Source organism: Ursus maritimus, unplaced genomic scaffold (genome assembly GCF_017311325.1).
Source record: "Ursus maritimus isolate PB19 unplaced genomic scaffold, ASM1731132v1 scaffold_11, whole genome shotgun sequence".
NCBI lineage: Eukaryota > Metazoa > Chordata > Mammalia > Carnivora > Ursidae > Ursus > Ursus maritimus.
Genome location: NW_024423453.1, coordinates 30,064,629 through 30,082,941, shown reverse-complemented (window position 1 = coordinate 30,082,941; position 18,313 = coordinate 30,064,629). Strand labels below are relative to the sequence as shown.

Sequence of the window (18,313 nt, the reverse complement as noted above, 5' to 3'; positions counted from 1 at the left end):
CTGCTTCTTCCTCTCCCACTCCCCCTGCTTGTGTTCCCTCTCTCGCTGGCTGTCTCTGTCTCTGTCAAATAAATAAATAAAATCTTTAAAAAAATAAATAAATAAAAATAAAAACAAAAATTTTTTTTTTTAGTAATCTCTGCACCCAATGTGGGGCTTGCACTCACAAACCCAAGATCAAGAGTTCCATGCTCTTCTGACTGAGCCAGCCAGGTGCCCCCATGACCATAAATTTTATCAACTCTGATTTTTTTTTTTTGGTAGTTCTTTTTAAGACCCAATCTCTCCATTTTCTTAATATTCTCCCTTTCTTTCTAATTAACATAAACTAAATTCTGCTCCAGGCCGAAATATAAAATACTACACAAACTTGATCTCTCAGGCTCTCCTGGAACTAAGGGAGGCCAGATGACATAGTTCTGGCCCAAAATTTGTACACAGTCTTTCAGTGGGGTTTTCCAGGAAAACTAGGGATACCTGATTTTAAAAAGATAGAGCATCTGGCACATGCCTTTTGCGCCTCTCTCACCATACTCTTTCTGCCTGGCACGGGATATAATGGCTGGAGGTTCAGCAACCATCTTATGAGCATGAAGAAGAAAGCCACACGCAAGAATGGCAGAAGTCCACATAAACCTGGAATCCTGCCGACAGGGTACCATCACATAGACTGCTGCCTCTGGTCTCCTTATAACATGAGAAAAAGAAAACCTTACATGGTTAAATCATTATAATCGAACTTCTCTTACCTGTAGCTAAATGGCATCCTAAAATTACTTAACCGTGCACACTGTTTAAAACCTTTATCCTTACACTCACATTTACTCGCTAAATCATAAGGCTTTGCCTCAATGCCTTCCTAGAAACCACATCACAAAATTATAAAATTATAAAAAATTATATAAATAATTTAATAATAAATAAAATAAATTTAATAAATTTATAAATTTATATATAATAAATTTATATATAATAAATAATAATAATAAATAAAATAAATTTAATAAATTTATAATTTATATATAAATTTATATAATAAATTTAATAAAATTTAATACTAAATACAACTTATACCACTGTTTAAAACACTTTCCTTACTCACATTTACTCGTAAATCATAGCTTTGCCTCAATGCCTTCCTAGAAACCACATCACAAAATTATTATAAAATTATAAAAAACTATATAAATAATTTAATAATAAATAAAATAAATTTAATAAATTTATAAATTTATATATAATAAATTTATATATAATAAATAAATAATAAATAATAAATAACAAATAAAATAAATTTAATAAATTTATAAATTTATATATAAAAATTTATATATAATAAATTTAATAAAATTTAATAATAAATAAAATAAATAATAAATAAAATAAAATTATAAAAAACCACATCACAAAAAATTATTATAAAATTACCCCTTGTGAGGTAAGCAATATAAATGGCAGATAGGCCATAAAGACTCAGTATCATATAAATCAGAGATAGAAGCAAATAGTTGTCAGCAAAGCAAACTAAGAACTACTAACATCTAACACTATTTAAATCAACAAATATTAATTCAATGCCTACTATGTGCCATAGGTGACTGTTATACTTCTAGGCCTTAGCTTCTTCAACAGTGAAAGTAAAATTTAGTTTCAGACCCTATAAAATAAGCACTCGTAGACTAGCTACACTGAGTATGCAAAGAGCTGATAAAGTAAGTGTATAATTCTTCAGAAATACAACTTTCCTTTACAAAGATACAACTTTTTTACCCCAACTAACAGGTTAAGAATAAAAACACTCAACATACAATTAAAAATGCTCCTATAGATATCAAAGCATATTACACAAAGCTACAATAATCAAGACTGTGTGTCACTGGAATAAGATCAGACATACAGATCAACAGAACAAAACTTAGAGTCCAGAAATAAATCCATCTATCTGTGTTCAACTGATTTTCTACAAGAGTACTGAGAAAATTCAATAAGGGAAAGAACAGTTGTCTTAACAAATGGTTCTGGGACAACATACAAAACATGAGGTTGGACCTCCTACCTCACACCATATATAAAAACTTATTCAAAAAGGATTTAAAAAACCCTAAATTTAAGAGCTGAAACTACAAAATTCTTAGAAAACATAGGGATAAATATTTGTGACCACTGGGTTAGACAAGTTTCTAATATATGATATCTAAAGCACAAGCAATCAAAGAAAAAATAGATAAACTGGACTTCATCAAAATTAAAAGTGTTTGTGTTTCAAAGAATATTATACTAAAAGTTTTTTCACAGAATGGGAGAAAATACCTGCAAATAATATCTGATAGGGGTCTACCATCCAAAATATTTAAGACCTCCTACAACTCAATAATAAAAGGACAAATAAACCAATCAAAAAACTGGCAAAGAATCTGAAAAGACATTTCTCCAAAGAAAATATACAAATGGTCAATAAGCACATGACAAGAGGCTCAACATCATCAGCCACCAAGGAAATGCAAATCATAAACAAACGAAATACCACTTTACACTCACACCAGGACAGCCATTAAAAAAACAAAACAGATGGACAATAACAAGGGTTGGTGGAGATGTAGAAAAATTGGAACCTTCATACTCTGCTGGTGGGGATGTCAAATGGTGCAGCTACTTTAGAAAACAGGCAGTTCCTCAAAAAGTTCATCGGACTATGTCTTACGCACAAAGGAATAACGTGCTGATCCATGCTACAACAAAGGTGAACCTCCAAATACGCTCCGTGAAAGAGGCCAGACATATATTCTATGGTTCCATTTATATCAGGTATCCAAAATAGAGAAATCCATAGACATAGAGCACAGATTTGGTGGTTGCCAGGGCTGGGGGATGGGGAGAAACTGCTGAATGGGTGAGGGGCTGTACTGTGGAGTGATGGAAATATTTTGAAACTGGAGAGAGGTATGGTTATACATTATGAATGCCATGGAATTGTTTACTTTAAAGTAGTTAATCTTATGTTATCTGAATTTCACTTCAATAAATTGTTTAAAAACAAAACAAAACAGAACAGCGTTGCAATATGACCCAGTAATTCCACTCCCAGGTATGGACCTGAGAGAACCGAAAGGATAGGTTCACACAAAAACTTGTACTCAAATGTTCATAGCAGCAGTATTCATAATAGCTAAAAGGTAGAAACAACCCGAATATCCATCAACTGATGAAGGAATAAGCAAAATGTATGTCCATATAATGGAGTACTATTCAGCCATAAAAAGGAATGAAGTACTGGTACTTCTTTTTGGAGTTCTGGAATCAGATAGTGATGATACTGAACATATAGACCTTGTGAATATACTAAAAACCACTAAATTGTATATCTTAAAAGGGTAAATCTTATGGTATGTGAATTATATCTCAGTTTTTTAGAGTGATAAAAAAAAAAAAACAACCCACTCCAAACTGTATCTTTAACATTTAGAAAGATATTTGGGGAATAACTTGGATGACCTATATAAAAGCTGTCCAAAGAAACTGGAGCAGATCTTCTCTCTCTCTTTTTTTTTTTTTTAAAGATTTTATTTATTTATCTGTCAGAAGAGAGAGCACAAGCAGGGGCAGCGGCAGGCAGAGGGAGAAGCAGACTCCCTGCTGGGCAAGGAACCCGATGTGGGACTTGATCCCAAGACTTTGGGATCATGACCTGAGCCGAAGGCAGACGCTTAACCAACTGAGCCACCCAGGCATCCCAAGATCTTCTCTCTTTTAATAACATTTCCTTAGCTCAGGTATTCAAAAACCATTTCATCAATGAAGATTGATTAATAATGTTTTAAGCAAAGAATATAAGTTAAAAATAAATAAATGAAAAGCACACAAGGAAATAATACCAAATAACCATGGTTATCTTTAAGGCAATTTCCCCCTTTAGTTCTACTTTTCTGTTTTCCATAACAACTAACCACTTCTTCTATAAAAACAAACTAAACTTTAAAAAAAATAATAATTACACAGAATTTAGACCTGCCTCAAAGAACTGCGAAAGTCCCCAATAAAAGTGATGATGAGGCTATTTATCCATAAGAAAACTGTTTGTTTTAGGATAGGACAGATTCAACAATACCTGGCTTTCGATCAATCCTGTTCAGAACTATGCATTCTACCCTATTAAGACTTCCAGGAGGGGCGCCTGGGTGGCTCAGTCATTAAGCATCTGCCTTAGGCTCAGCGCGTGACCCCAGAGTCCTGAGATCGAGCCCCACATCAGGCTTCTCTGTTAGGAGCCTGCTTCTTCCTCTCCCACTTCTCCTGCCTGTGTTCCCTCTCTCGCTGGCTGTCTCTCTCTGTGTCAAATAAATAAATATTTAAAAATAAATAAATAAATAAAATCTTAAAAAAAAAAAAAAAAAAAGACTTCCAGGAAACAAGAACTATGAAATAGTAACTCTTCACACTCTACTGGAAAGCTGTAAAAGTAATGACTAAGTTAATGAGGCATTTACAAAGGAGTATTTATTTAAAGATTTTATTTATTTATTTGTCAGAGAGAGAGAAAAAGAGCACAAGCAGGGGGAAAAGCAGGCCAAGCAAGGAGCCTGATGTAGGACTCGATCCCAGGACCCTGGTTAAGTGTCTGCCTTCAGCTCAGGTCATGATCCCAGGTGTCCCACAAAGGTGTATTTAAAAAGAAGCTTCAAAATTTCACTGACAGAATTACTGAAACAGTGAAGGCTCAGGCAAAAAAGGCACACCACCATGCTGTCTGCAACCTTCGGGCCTGGAAGGGTCACTGAGGCGAGGGCAAGGGGACTGGGGACGAGCAGAGAGACTCAGCAAAGAAAGGACAGGACAAATGATAAACACTGTCAGCCATAAAAGGCAAGAGAAAACTTTGACCAAAAGACAGAGAGACAGATAGGGAGATACTCAGTGGAGAATAAACCCCATGATAGCTTAGAAAAGTCCTGAGGTTTAGCTATGAGTAGAGTGACACACAGTGCTTGAAAAAGGAGAATAATACTTTGGAACCTAGGGGCGCCTGGGTGGCACAGCGGTTAAGCGTCTGCCTTCGGCTCAGGGCGTGATCCCGGCGTTATGGGATCAAGCCCCACGTCAGGCTCCTCCGCTGTGAGCCTGCTTCTTCCTCTCCCACTCCCCCTGCTGTGTTCCCTCTCTCGCTGGCTGTCTCTATCTCTGTCGAATAAATAAATAAAAATCTTTAAAAATAAAAAAAATACTTTGGAACCTAAGGAAGTGACTTGCCTTTGTCTAGTTAAATTAGGAAGTATTTTCAGAGCAATTTTCCCCAATTTAATCGTGTTTTGTGAAGAACGGCTGACGCGCACTTCCACAGATGTTACCCCCGTTCTACACATAAGGACAACATACACTATACTTCGATAATATTTCACAAATCTCTCCTTTAAATTCTAATACAAAGTTCCAGCAAAAAGGGCAACCTAGCTATCTGCTAAATCCCGAGAGTAGTTCCTATTGTTGATGAAATCTTAGTAGTTTTATGACCAAAATTAGAAATGATCTGGCTAAACTGACTTAATACTATTTTTGCTTGACTGAAAATGATAAAGGTATTAACCCAAAGGATCTTCCCTCTTTCATCAGCTATCAAATTTCCATTAGTTTCCCTTATCACCTCAATTCTGGATTTCCAGAGTAGCCTACCAATTGATCTCCTTGTTTCTATACATTCAATATGTATCCCTTGAGTACTACCAGTTTAGAAACTGAGCCAGATACTCAGAGAAGTCTATGGCATTACTAGACATGGATCCTGCTCTGAGTAAGACTGAACAAGACTTAATAAAAGAGGTAGAGACACCTACATAATACAGTGAGTGAAGAGCTCATTTAAAGGCTCAGGTAAGGTGCTGAAGGGAGTCCATAGAAGGAAGAAATAGAATAGAAAAGGAGGGATGGGATATTTTTGACAGACACACTGAGTTTAATAAGGAAGAATTACATGTGGTGAGATATGAGCAAAGAGAATATTCCAGGCAGAGTGAGGCATGCAAGGGGAACACAGGGATCGGCAAATAAGCAGCTAGATAATCGGGGACTTGAAGGAAATTAATGGGAAAGAAAGTTTAAAAAAGCAGTCTAGAGCAAGATGAAGGAAGACCTACATTAATTTTTAAAAGCTGGAATTTTACAATAGAATGGAGAACTACTTAGGGCAACTGAGACAGGGGACATTAATCTCCCTAAAGTGCAACACTAATCTGGCGTTTTGGCAACAATGTACCAAACAGGCCCACTGAGGACTGGGGGTAAGAGATGAGTTGAGTTGCCACAACAGTTCACGGGGAGGTAAAAAAGACCTGAACTAGGATTTTGAAGAAAGGACGGATGAGAGAATCATGCACGTAGAGAACCAGCTGGATTTAGGTACAAAAAGAGACGGACGAGGCCTTGAGGATAAGGAGGACACCATCATGACAACCTAGGTGACGTGGGGAGAAACAGGAGAAGGAGACTGGCCAGGGAAGATGAACTCACTTCAGACATTCAAGGCAAAGGAGGGATTATCCAAATAGCATGTCTAGAAGACAGCAGGAAATGCAGAATGAGAGGAGGAGAGGGGCAGGCTAAACAAAGATGCGGAAGGTATCTTCACGCATTGACAGCTGACATCAGGAGACTGCCAAAGGAGAGAGTGTAGATAGAAAACCAGGTCCAGGGGCAGACTAGTCTCACTCTGGACTCATTCTCAGTTGCTGCCACGTTTATCTTCCTAAAACACTTGGACTTTTTACCATGCACACAAAATGAAGCCAGACTCTTCAGCTTTGTTTTCCACACTCTTCACAAACGTTGCCACCGGCACCTTCACATTCTTGCCACTTGCCATCTTTCCACAGGAACCTCTGAGCCTGTCGAGCACCCTGCTGGTTCCTTCTCAGAAGAGGCCCCTCAGCTCTGCCCTCCCTTGGTGAGACTCCAGCGAGCGCTCCAAGCACAAAGGATTCCTCCGCCCACATCCACACGATAACCTGACACTCATCCATCGCCTGCTTTTGCCGGTCATCACTCTGGGACAGCGATTCACCTGTGCTGTATCAGGGTCAGCAAGCTTCTTCTGTAAAGGGTCACAACAGTGACTATCTTGGGCTCCGGAGGCCTAACAGTGTCTGTCAGAGCTACTCGACTCTGCCACTGTGACGCAAAGGCAAACGCAACGTGTGAACACAGGAGCACTTCAGTACCTCATTTACAAACACTAAAATGTGAATTTCAATAACTTTCACCTGTCGTGAAATCATATTCTTATGATTTTCCCCTCAACCACTGAAAAAAGTAAAAATCTTTTTTAGCTTGCAGGCCATATAAAAACAGGCAGCAGGCCATATTTGGCCCTCAAGCATGGTTTGCCAACCCCTATGATGTATCATAATTCTTTGTGACTAACAAAAATGTCATCTTTCCTGTAATTACTCATTAAATATTTGTTCTACCAATGGAGGGGAGAGGTGTTCTGATTATGTTCCTTTACTTAATATTAACGTCTTGTATTTAGCATGGCAAATGTCATAACTCTACAGTTGGTAAGTAAGCCATCCCAATGTACAAATAGAAACTCCTGACCCCTAATGAGCAGATGGATTAAATGCAACATGAGGCTTTAATTATTCTGTTGGTGTCTGACATTGTAAAATGCTTGTATGAGAGGAATACAGCTAGTTATGATGGGGATACACATACAAGGAAGGACCATAAGGATTAGGGTTGAGAGTCTTAATTTAAAAATCAAATGTGTTTTTATTTAAAGAATTCATTTCATAATTTTATTCAACTTCCAAAATTCTGCAAATTAAGATTTTCCTTTTTCAACCATACATATATAGTACTTAGGAACAGATGAACAAATATAGACTTTGCTACATTTCATAAAACATTTTAACTGATTCTGAAAGGGCACTGCCCTAAGACATGCTCTCTGAAAAACTTCCAGTCCACAACTGAAAACATTTAACATGGGGCACCTGGTTGGCTCAGATGGTTAAGTGTCCAACTCTTGATTTTGGCTCAGGTCATGATCTTGGGGTGGTGGGATAGAGCCCCGAGTCCAGCTCCCTGCTCAGTGCGGAGTCTGCCTGAGATTCTCTCCCTCTGCTCCTCCCCCCCACTCACATGTGTGTGTCCACATGCTCTCTCTCTCAAATAAGTACATCTTTAAAAAAAAAAAAAATTTAACACAATATCTCACCTTAACCAAACAAGTAAAAATAATGTCTAGAATGTCATTTTATTACTAACGTAACATAAAGCTTTCCAGCTTTCACTTTAAGATGAAAAATAAAAAGACATGTTATTTCAGATTAGGCTAAAAATTTTCCAAAGAGAAAATACGTATGAACATTTCAGCAGCACTTAAGATGTATTACAGGTTAACAAAGAAAAAGCAGAAGCAGGACATGGAAAAAAGCTCTTCCATATGCACTTCAATTTTTTTTTTTTAAGACACTATTGTCTTTTTTTTTAAGATTTTATTTATTTATCAGAGAGAGAGAGAGAGCGCATACTCAGAAGAAGGGGCAGAGGGAGAAGAAGCAGACTCCCCACTGAGCTGGGAGCCCGACTGGGGGCAGGGGGCTTGATCCCAGGACCCTGAGACTACGACCTGAGCCAAAGGCAGACATTTAACCAACTGAGCCACCCAGGCACCCCTAAAAATAGTTTTTTAAAAAAATGTCCTGGGCACCTGGGTGGCTCAGTCGCTTAAGCACCCTACTCTTGATTTCGGCTCAGGTCATGATCTCAGGGTCCTGAGATTCAGCCTTGAGCCCTGAGCCCTGTATCAGGCTCTGCGCTCAGCAGGGAGTCTGCTTGAAATTCTCTCCCTCTCCCTCTCCCCCCACTCACTTGCTCTTATATAAATAATTAAATCTTTAAAATAAAAAGTCTAATACATAATGTATGGCTGTTTTGGAATGTTTTTGTTTCTTAAAACTTTGTGCAAAAACAATGTCCAATGTAGTCATATCCATTCTACTACAGAAATCTCAGAATATTTCTGTTAGAGTCTTTTCAAAAACAATAGAAATCTTTCAAGTCTTAAAAGTTGGAGGTACAAGTCAATGGCTAAGGCCTTACAAGAAAAAGAAACTCAATATCCAGTCTCTACCAACCAAACAGGTTAGGTCTAAAGCTTAGGAGGAATCATCCCAGGAAAAAATGTTTTCTCCTTACTGCTCTCAATCAGAAGAATGAACTCTGTGCTCCCAGATTCATCACACTTATGGTTCTGGCTTACTTATCACTGCCAGAACTTACCCCAGTAGTTAAGTATTCAGCTTAGATATCAGACATGTTTTATATTTTTTCAATGTAGGTATCTCTTAAATTTGCAACTGATACATCTGAGATGTTCAAATACAAATGGCAACCCAGAAGTAGGTAAAGGAGGAAAATCCCAACTTCTCCCCTGCCTCCATTACCTCTACTTAGTTCTTTAAAATCATGCTTTTAGGGTAATTTCTCTCACCTTCGGCTGTCTGCTTATGCCCTACTTTATCTCTACTTGACGCTCTGGGTGCACAGCCACAGAAATAATGGTGCCAAAGAGGAATAATGATGCTGAGCCACCAACGAAGAAGAATCTTCTTAAGACCACCAATTATGAACCAGGTGCTTCATATATGTTCTCATGTAATCCTCTCAGTTAATCTCATCTAATCTCATATGGTATTATCATCCCAATTTTTTCACAAAAGAAAAGAGTCTCTGAAAGAGTAAAGAACCTGCCTTAGGACTAGAGTAACCAACAACCCCAATTCGTCTAAGACTGAGAGGGTGCCTGGGATATGGGACTTCCAGTTTTAAAACTGGGAAAGTCTTGGGCAAAATTGGTGACCCATCTAAAGACACACAGCCCATCCTTACCCTTTCATAGGTTCAAATTTGAGCCAAGTCGGTTGGGCTCCAAAGCCCATGCACTTTCTCCCAGGACTCCTGCTTCTCCCAAACTAACCTCCTTCTCAAACCTCAGAAGCCCCATTATTTCCCTCACCTTAAGGATTCTGGCCCTAACCTAATTCTGATGAAAAAGATTCAGTCTCTTCTTATCTATCTTTTCCTCTGTAATAATATACAGATCTTTCTTAACTCCCTAATACAGAGTACCCAAAGGACCACCACTGGCAGCCTGAATGGAATGATAAAAGATTAAAATAAACACTAAGCGGCAAAAGGGCCTATAGAAGGCTGATTTCTTTTCAATCCTATTTCTCCTTTACATCATTAGCATTTAAACCCCTTTGGGGATGGGGAGGGGAGGGCGGTGGTTGGAGAACTAAAAAATAAATCGTTCTTGCCTCAAGGATGTGAGGGTAGGAATGAAGAAATGAGTCTGCTATTTCCCCCACAATTTCCTAATTTAAAGCAAAAAAGTAAACACAGTATAAGGAAGGCAGAGCTTTTCCTGGGGTCTGCGTGTTTTAACGGGTATTAGCCAATGGCTACAGACTTAGTGGTGGCCTGGAATGAAGAAGTGTGTCTACAGTTTATACCAGCAGAAGGTCTCAGTCCTGTCATTGCTCCTCATTTTCCAATGTACCCATTCCAACCCCTCAGAACCCCAATTTTGGCCTTGGGCCTACTACCTTCTCCACTATTACTGCATCCCTAGTCTCGGGAGCCACCAATAAGAATTAAGAATCGGGAGAGGGTGGTGCTAGGAATGTGCTTTCGGCAAACCAAGTAGGAACTATCATGTATAGAATATTTCTGCAGGAAAACAGATTTTTCTAAACAGCTCATGTCATACAGAAACTTCTGTAGCAAAACTGCATGCAAGAGAACACCTAACTACTTCCTCAGAGGGAGTAAGGTTTTACTTTCACAATATCTAGGGCAGTGCTCAATTGTTTAATAAATAATATTAATTAAGTGTTTTCCATGCTTGAGAAATGTCACTGTTTTTTCCTTCGGCCTTACTTCACTGACTCCTAACACATGAGACACTGTCAATGAGTCCGGATACCTTCCACACTCTGCTACTCAAAGTGTGGTTCACGGACTAGTTGCGTCTGCATCACCTGCGACCTCCGAAATTAGAATCTGCATTTAAAAAACAACAACAAACAAGTTGCCCGGATAAATCGCGGGACATTAAAGTTTGTGGAGCACTGTCTTTTAAGTTTGCTATATATAAATCCTTCCAATCCCCAGCTCCAATCTCTACATCAGCTTGAGAAAAGACGGAGCGCACACGTTGTACAGGGCCAGCGATTAACCCACGGTGGGGTTGGGACCCGGCATCCCAAGGCATCCTTCCTCCCCTGACAGTCCCCCCTCCGCTCACCTTGATGCGCTCCCCATCTATCTCCACCGCACGTTCTCGGAAATCCACCCCGATAGTAGCCTCGGTGCGGTCAGGGAAACGGCCGGCGCAGAAGCGGTAGGTCAGGCACGTCTTGCCCACATTGGAGTCACCGATCACGATTATCTTGAAGATACGGGAGCGAGCCGGAGGCAGAAATACGGAAGCCCCTGACACCGCACCGCTAGTCGAGAAGCTTCCCTCGAGAGACGACTCCATCTCCGAAGCCATTCTCCGGACCCGCCCCAAACTGAGGCGGAGGAAAGGAGACGCGAAACACAGAAAGATTACGCCACCTCCAGCGAGCGCGCCCGGCCCGCCGGCTCGGCTGCGCAATGTTGCAGGAGCCACCGCCCTCCAGCCCCGCAGCGCGCGTGCGCACCTTCCCGCCCCCGCGTCGCGCAGGTGTGGCGCCCACCAGCCGCGTCCCGCCGCTCCTCCCACCTGGCCCGCGGCTGCACCCCGCCGTCGTTCCCGGCCGCACCAGGCTACCTGCAAAGGCACGGGAGCTGCTGGGGGCTTGACGGCGGGTGCGGACGGCCCGCCTGCAGAGCGGCCAAGCAGAGCGCCCCAGGCCCGGCACACCGGCTGGCCCGGCCTCGCCACGTCCAAGGCTCCCGCCCTCCGAAGGAAGCCGCGCAGTCACTCTGGGGGCGGGGAGAGAAAGGCAGCTGGAAGGAAGGAGGTACCGCCAGGCAGTCTCTCGCGAGACGGCCGAAGAGCCGCCTTAAACGGGGGCGTATGCCTGGTGAGGGGTCTTAAGGTTCGGAAGGCTGGGATGTAGGGTTCGGCGCCGTTGTCGACGTTGTCGGGGGGTCCCCGAACTTGCAGATGGAAGAGGATTCCCTTGGCTTGCAGCCAAGGACTGCGGAGTCAGCTGTGCTCCCTGCCTCCTCCGGGCTCTCTGGACCCCGGGAGTTGGGACAGCGACAAGGACCGTAGGGGGTGGGGCGTGAGGCGCCGCCGGAAGGCGCGGGACGCCGGGAGAGGCGAGCTCCGGGCCTCGCGGAGTGCGGCCGCCTTCAGTCTTGGCAGTGAGCGGGTGGGAGTTCGAGGCCGCCTACCGCCGTGGCACGGAGAATTTCCTAGACGCCAGCTAGGCCATGTGAGGGTATCCGCGGGACTCTGGTGCCCAGGGCTCGTTTGGCTGATGCCCCAGGCCCAAGAAGTAGAGCCGATCACATGTGGGCCACATAGCGTTGAACCGGGAGTTGTTTTCCAGACGGCCTCTCTTGTGAAAATAAAACCCATTATGCCCTAGTTATGTCTTAATGCCTGGGTGACGATGATGTAGCCGTGTTCCTGAGCGCACGCAGAAGTTGTCTTGGCACACATTTAAGAAAAACATTAATAGACGAGACCACCCAACCTTAAAGAATCTTCTCTGGATTACCGTGAATTCTTCAGATGAAACCTACCACACATTAACTCACACAAAAAAGTCCAAAATGTGCAAACTTTGTGTTTTGTGAAAAGTTGTTTTGTTTTGCAATGACAAGACTGCATTTTTTTTCTTTTTGAGCAAATGGTCATGCCGCTTGTAAAGTCAAGGGCTATGGAGAGGAGGACATGGAAGGCTTTAAATAGAGTGAGGGGAATAGGAGAGCACTAAACGTTCTAGGAAAGGAGAAAAATTGCTCATTCCATTAGGTAAAATGAAAATGTAGTCAGAGGAAATTAGTGGTAGAACCCGAGGCTGACCAGAATTAACAGGAGTTTGCAATAGCCTTAACATACAGTGAATTATGTTGCTGTAGAAAAACTATACGGTCACTAATATACCAAGTTATGTTAGCCAAGGAAAGAAGTTTATTCACCTGGTTGAATTGTCTGCCGATTACATTTATTCAGTATCCTCTTAGAGAAACTAAAACATGGGCTGGAAAATTCTGTGTATCTGTGAGGTTATTTCTATGAAGATTAATCATCCCAGATACATTCCAGAGGGCCTTGGAATATATTTCTCTAATTTACCTATCCCATTCAAAGAAGCTGGAGATACAGGACAAAAACCAGTTGAGGAATTCAAAGCTCTGGATAATCAGTAATTGCAAAGGAGGAGTAAAAAAAAAGCATCCGCTTCCTTGCACCCTAAGACCCTTGCTCTTTTGTATTCTAGCTTTTTCAGTTTAGCTCTTACTAAACTGTATCAGAAATTAATTTTCTTGCCTGTTTATCCAAATCCTATTCATATTTCAAAAGTTTCATCTCTGTGAAACTTTTCCTGATTACTTCAGTTCAGAATGCTCTTTGCTTTTTGGGGTATTGCTTTTTTAGTGTTTGAATGCTATCTTCACTTTCATAATTACGTGTTGTGTCTTACCAGCCAGATTGTCAGCTCTTGACTACTGATGGAAGGCTTATTGTTTTGCAGCAAATTATGAATAAATTAATGAAGTGAGAAAATTTCTTGCATAAAGTTTGTCAGTTTGAACCCTTTACCAATTATACACATTTCAGCACTACTTAAATAGAAGAAATACTATCGACACTTGACACTGTTAAGAAGCATTTTGTATTTTCAGCTTGCAGTTCGAGAGAGCCTGTGTGACTGAAGTATGTCACTCTTCGTAACTGAATGATCCCAGAACCTCCAGGTTTGATACTCGAAGATTCTGCTATTGGGAAAAATGGATAGATTATGCAGCCCTGTTTTCTGAGAATTCATTTTGTCCTTGGAATTCTTCACTCCTTGCTGTCACTACCACTTGACCTCAAAGTATCAGCATGTAACTTTTTCTTAGTACTTTGCAACATAGATGAGAAGAGACTAAATTTGAACTTTTAGCGATACGACGTAAACTGGAACATTATAAATGATTTGTTTAGATGTGTAGATTTATAATATATTTAGGGATTTAGATATATATTTAAAAATACTTTTCTAATAGAAAAAACTGAATGAATATTAGAAACATAAAATAAGGGTAATCTTACGTACAAAGTGTAATTACTTATTTTCAGCTTCTGTTTGCTGCAGAGAAGCCACCTCCCTGTCACAGAAGCCATTTTTAAACTGATCTTACCATGGAATAGCTCCTAGGCAGTTCCACTCATGGGTCAGGACTGAGCACAGAGGACAAAGGAGAGTTCTTTTGCTTGCCCAGATAAAGCTTTCTCAGTTGCGGCCCTGATGACGTTTTGAGCCAGATAATGCTTTGTTGTGGGAAGCTGACCTGTGCATTGTAGGATGGTTAGCAGCATCCCTGGCTACCACCAGATACATGCCAGTAGTGTTCCACTCCTAGTTGTAACAACCTAAACCCTCTGTAGACGTTACCAAATGCCCTGAGGGGCAAATCTGTGCCCCCTCCCTGTTCTCATCGAAAATCACTGGCCTATATCGGGACTCTTCTCACAATTCTGGTTACCTCTCCATCCCAGGTGATAGTGGGAGTCACCTCTCCCTTAAAGACAGATCTCTTAATTTCCCAGAAAAGTACAGCATTGGTCTTATTGGCCTCCACCAGATTAACATACCACTGTATTTAACAGTAACCCCAAATATCATAAAAGAGATATGACAGTATAAATAGCAGAGTTTTATTTTAGTACCTAAACAGTAAATTGCTACTATAATTTTATAGATTAGCTTACGGAGTTTTAGAATTAAATCCAGAAATACAAAACAGATCAAAAAAGGAAAGAGCTTGTTCTTTGAAATGATCAATAAAATAAATGTGTCAAAATAAAAATGGCAAATATTTTTAAATCAGAAGATGTTAAGAATGAAAAAGTTAAGCTCAGATTCAAAGGGATTTTTTTGTTTTAAGTAAGCTCTATACCCAGTGTGGGGCTTGAACTCATGACCCACAGATCAAGAGTCACACGCTGTACTGAGCCAGCCGGATGCCCCCAAAGGGAAGTTTATTTTTTTTAATATATATTTGAGAGAAAGAGAGCACTGGTGAGCACAAGCAGGGGGAGGGAGAGGGACAGAGGGAGAAGCAGACTCCCAGCTGAGCACGGAGCTCAACATGATCCCAGAACCCTGAGATCGTGACCTGAGCTGAGGGCAGACGCTTAGCCAACTGAGCCACCCAGGCACCCCAGGAATTTTAAATATAAGAGAATACTATATATAACTCCATGTATTCATAAAAATATTTAGTTGAGCACCTACCACATGAAACACAGGCGCTATATGAGTTGCTAAAGATACTGCGGTTAATAAAAAGACCCAGTTTGTGGAACTTGTTTAATAGAATACCAGAGAAAAAGGGGGTTGGCATCTCTAACCCCTGCAGTGTTTGAGTTTCCACTGTATATCTTACATTATATGTGTTGTAGTATCATATTACTTGAAGGTAAACTGTGATAAGTTAAAGATTCATATGGTAAAACTTAGAACAACAGCTACAATAATAAAACACAGAAGCATAGCTAAGCAGCCAACAGAGAAATTAAAATGGAATACCACAAATTAGCCCAAAAGACAAGAGGAAAAAGAAACAAAATGTAGATTGAATAGTGAACAATATATCAAAAATTAAATTAATTGTAAATTGTCTAAACACTGCAATTAAAATGAAGAAATAGGGGCGCCTGGGTGGCACAGCGGTTAAACGTCTGCCTTCGGCTCAGGGCGTGATCTTGGCGTTCTGGGATCGAGCCCCACGTCAGGCTCTTCCGCTATGAGCCTGCTTCTTCCTCTCCCACTCCCCCTGCTTGTGTTCCCTCTCTCGCTGGCTGTCTCTCTCTGTCAAATAAATAAATAAAATCTTTAAAAAAAATTTTTTTAATAAATAAAATGAAGACATACCTCTTTAAATAAAAAAGCAAGGCCTAATTATGTACTAATGCTTGCCAAAAAAAAAGAAGGCATCATCAACATAAAGACACAGAGGAGTTCAAAGTAAAATGATGGAAAAAGATAAGCAAACAGAATAAAGCTGGAATATCTACTAATGTCAGACAAAGTAGACTTCAGGAAAAGGAATTTGGCCTACCTTCAGGGCAAGAGATAAAGAGGACATTTAATAATATAAAAAGGTCAATTCATCAAGAAGATAGAGCAACAAAGCTTAAAATCACATGAAGTAAAAACTGACAAAACAGAAAAGAGAAATAGACAAATCCAAAATTATAGCTGAGATTTCAACATTTCCTTCTCGGTATCTGATAAACAAGTAGATTTTTTTAAATCTGTAATGATAAAGAGGACTTTAATAATATTATCAACCCATCCATCTGACCCAATATTCAGAGAAAACTACATTAAACAATGGCAGAATATACATTTATTTCAAAACGCACATGGAACATTCACCAAGATAGACCACAAACTGGGAGATTTTTTTTTTAATCTTCAATAAATTTAAAAATAATTGAAAATTGTATCAGTAGAGGTCCAGTCAGGAAATAGAAACCATGTAGTAATTTGGCCATGTAATGTTTAATATAAACAATTATTAACTATGATGGAATTGAGGTAACAAGGGATTAGCTGATACAAAGTAAAGAGAACTCTAAACATTATAGGGATATCAGGTATAAGAAGAAGTTACTACCCCCAAGCAGAGATGGACTCCCCAAAGCACCCACCCACACACAAACACACACACCCTGCCCCCAGCTCCAGGCTGAGATCTAGACCATGTTACAGAGGGCAAGGCCCTGGCTTAATGATTGGTAAAGGATTTGCTGTGGTACTGTGCCAATGAAACATGACGGTAATCCACCCTTTGGAACTTGCTCAAAGTCCACCCTCTAGGGTGCCAGAGAAAACTGTTCGTGGGTAGGTATCTTGCAGAAGCCATTTTGCTACAAAACAGTCTGAAGGTGGGTCTGGGAAGCTGCTGGGTGCTGGAGATATTGCCCATACTGCAGGAGCCCGGTGCTGGTGAAGCCACTTGCACTGCAAGAGCCAGGCACTAGGAAGCCGCCTGTACTGTAGGAGCCAGGCAAGGAAAAGCTGTAGGCAATGCAGGATAGGGGGTGCTAGAGAAGCTATGTGTTTGCAGGTGCCAGCCAAGAAAGCAAGAACTAGTAAGGAAAATTCTTTCCAGCATCCTCTACTGACATAGCTTAACACTGTGCCAGCTGGCGAAGGAAAAATATTTAATGAATCTAGGTGATAGAACAATTCTTAATAAAAGCTTAGAGGAGAAAAATATGTCATCATATCTACAGATGCTAAAAAGGTATTTGATATAGAATTTAACATCCATGTCTAATGTAAAAATCCTTGGTAAATTAGGACTAGAAGGATACGAATAAAGGATATCAAACATTTTCTTCTAAAAGGATGGCTGGTAAGGTTCTTTGAGGAACCCTACTGCCAGACAGCTATAATCTGCATGAGACATGCTCTAAAGCGCATCATTGGTCCCCAAGAGACTGAGAAAGTCCTAAGGAATCCCTACTACCATCACAGACACACAAACCGTTGGCCCAGGCTGATCAGCAAGCAGACAGAAGGGCATGTGTCTATAGCAGCTGCAATCCAGATACAGAGCCAAGTGGAAAAGCCATACATAGGATTTCCTCATCCTCCCATAAGGAACTGAATTAATATGAAGTCTGTGTTGCTTCATGGCTACAAGCAGAAACAGAAGCAAAACCTCTCTGGAAGAAAACATACCCAATTTAGGTCCAGAAGATTTTCAAAATTAAGGTCAAGCAATAAGCTCACAATCAAAGAATGCCAAGCACCAAGAAGCCCAACTATTATGAGTATCTGTAGGATAACATTCAGTAGATATATAACTGTAAGGCCCATAGATAGTGGAATTGACAGATACAGAGCATAGAATATCTATGTTCCAAAGTTTCAAAAAGTACAAGATGTAATCACAAAGATGAGCAAGAGTCTACCAAGAATGTACAGGCAGATTGGGAGGCAGGTAGGAGAGGGGAGACTTTCTAGACATTAAAAATATAGTTATTAGAATGACAAAACTCAGTGGTAAGGTTAAAGAATAAATCAGATACAGATGAAGAGAGAATTAATAAATGAGAAAATATTCCTGAAGAAGTTATCTAGAATATAGA

The 18,313-nt window shown here is 40.4% G+C and overlaps 1 protein-coding gene across 1 annotated transcript in view; it reads right to left on the bottom strand.

Annotated features, from left to right (window-relative positions):
• The window catches only part of RAB33B (RAB33B, member RAS oncogene family), an 18,055-nt gene extending 4,322 nt beyond the window's left edge, over nucleotides 1-13,733 (bottom strand). The window contains exons 1-2 of the mRNA XM_040626324.1: nucleotides 11,813-13,733; nucleotides 11,303-11,570 (exon numbers count right to left, since the gene is read on the bottom strand). Of these exons, the coding sequence (XP_040482258.1) occupies nucleotides 11,303-11,551 (249 nt within the window). The 5' untranslated portion in view covers nucleotides 11,552-11,570; nucleotides 11,813-13,733. The remainder of the gene's footprint in view (nucleotides 1-11,302; nucleotides 11,571-11,812) is intronic.
• Nucleotides 13,734-18,313: the final 4,580 nt, after the last annotated feature.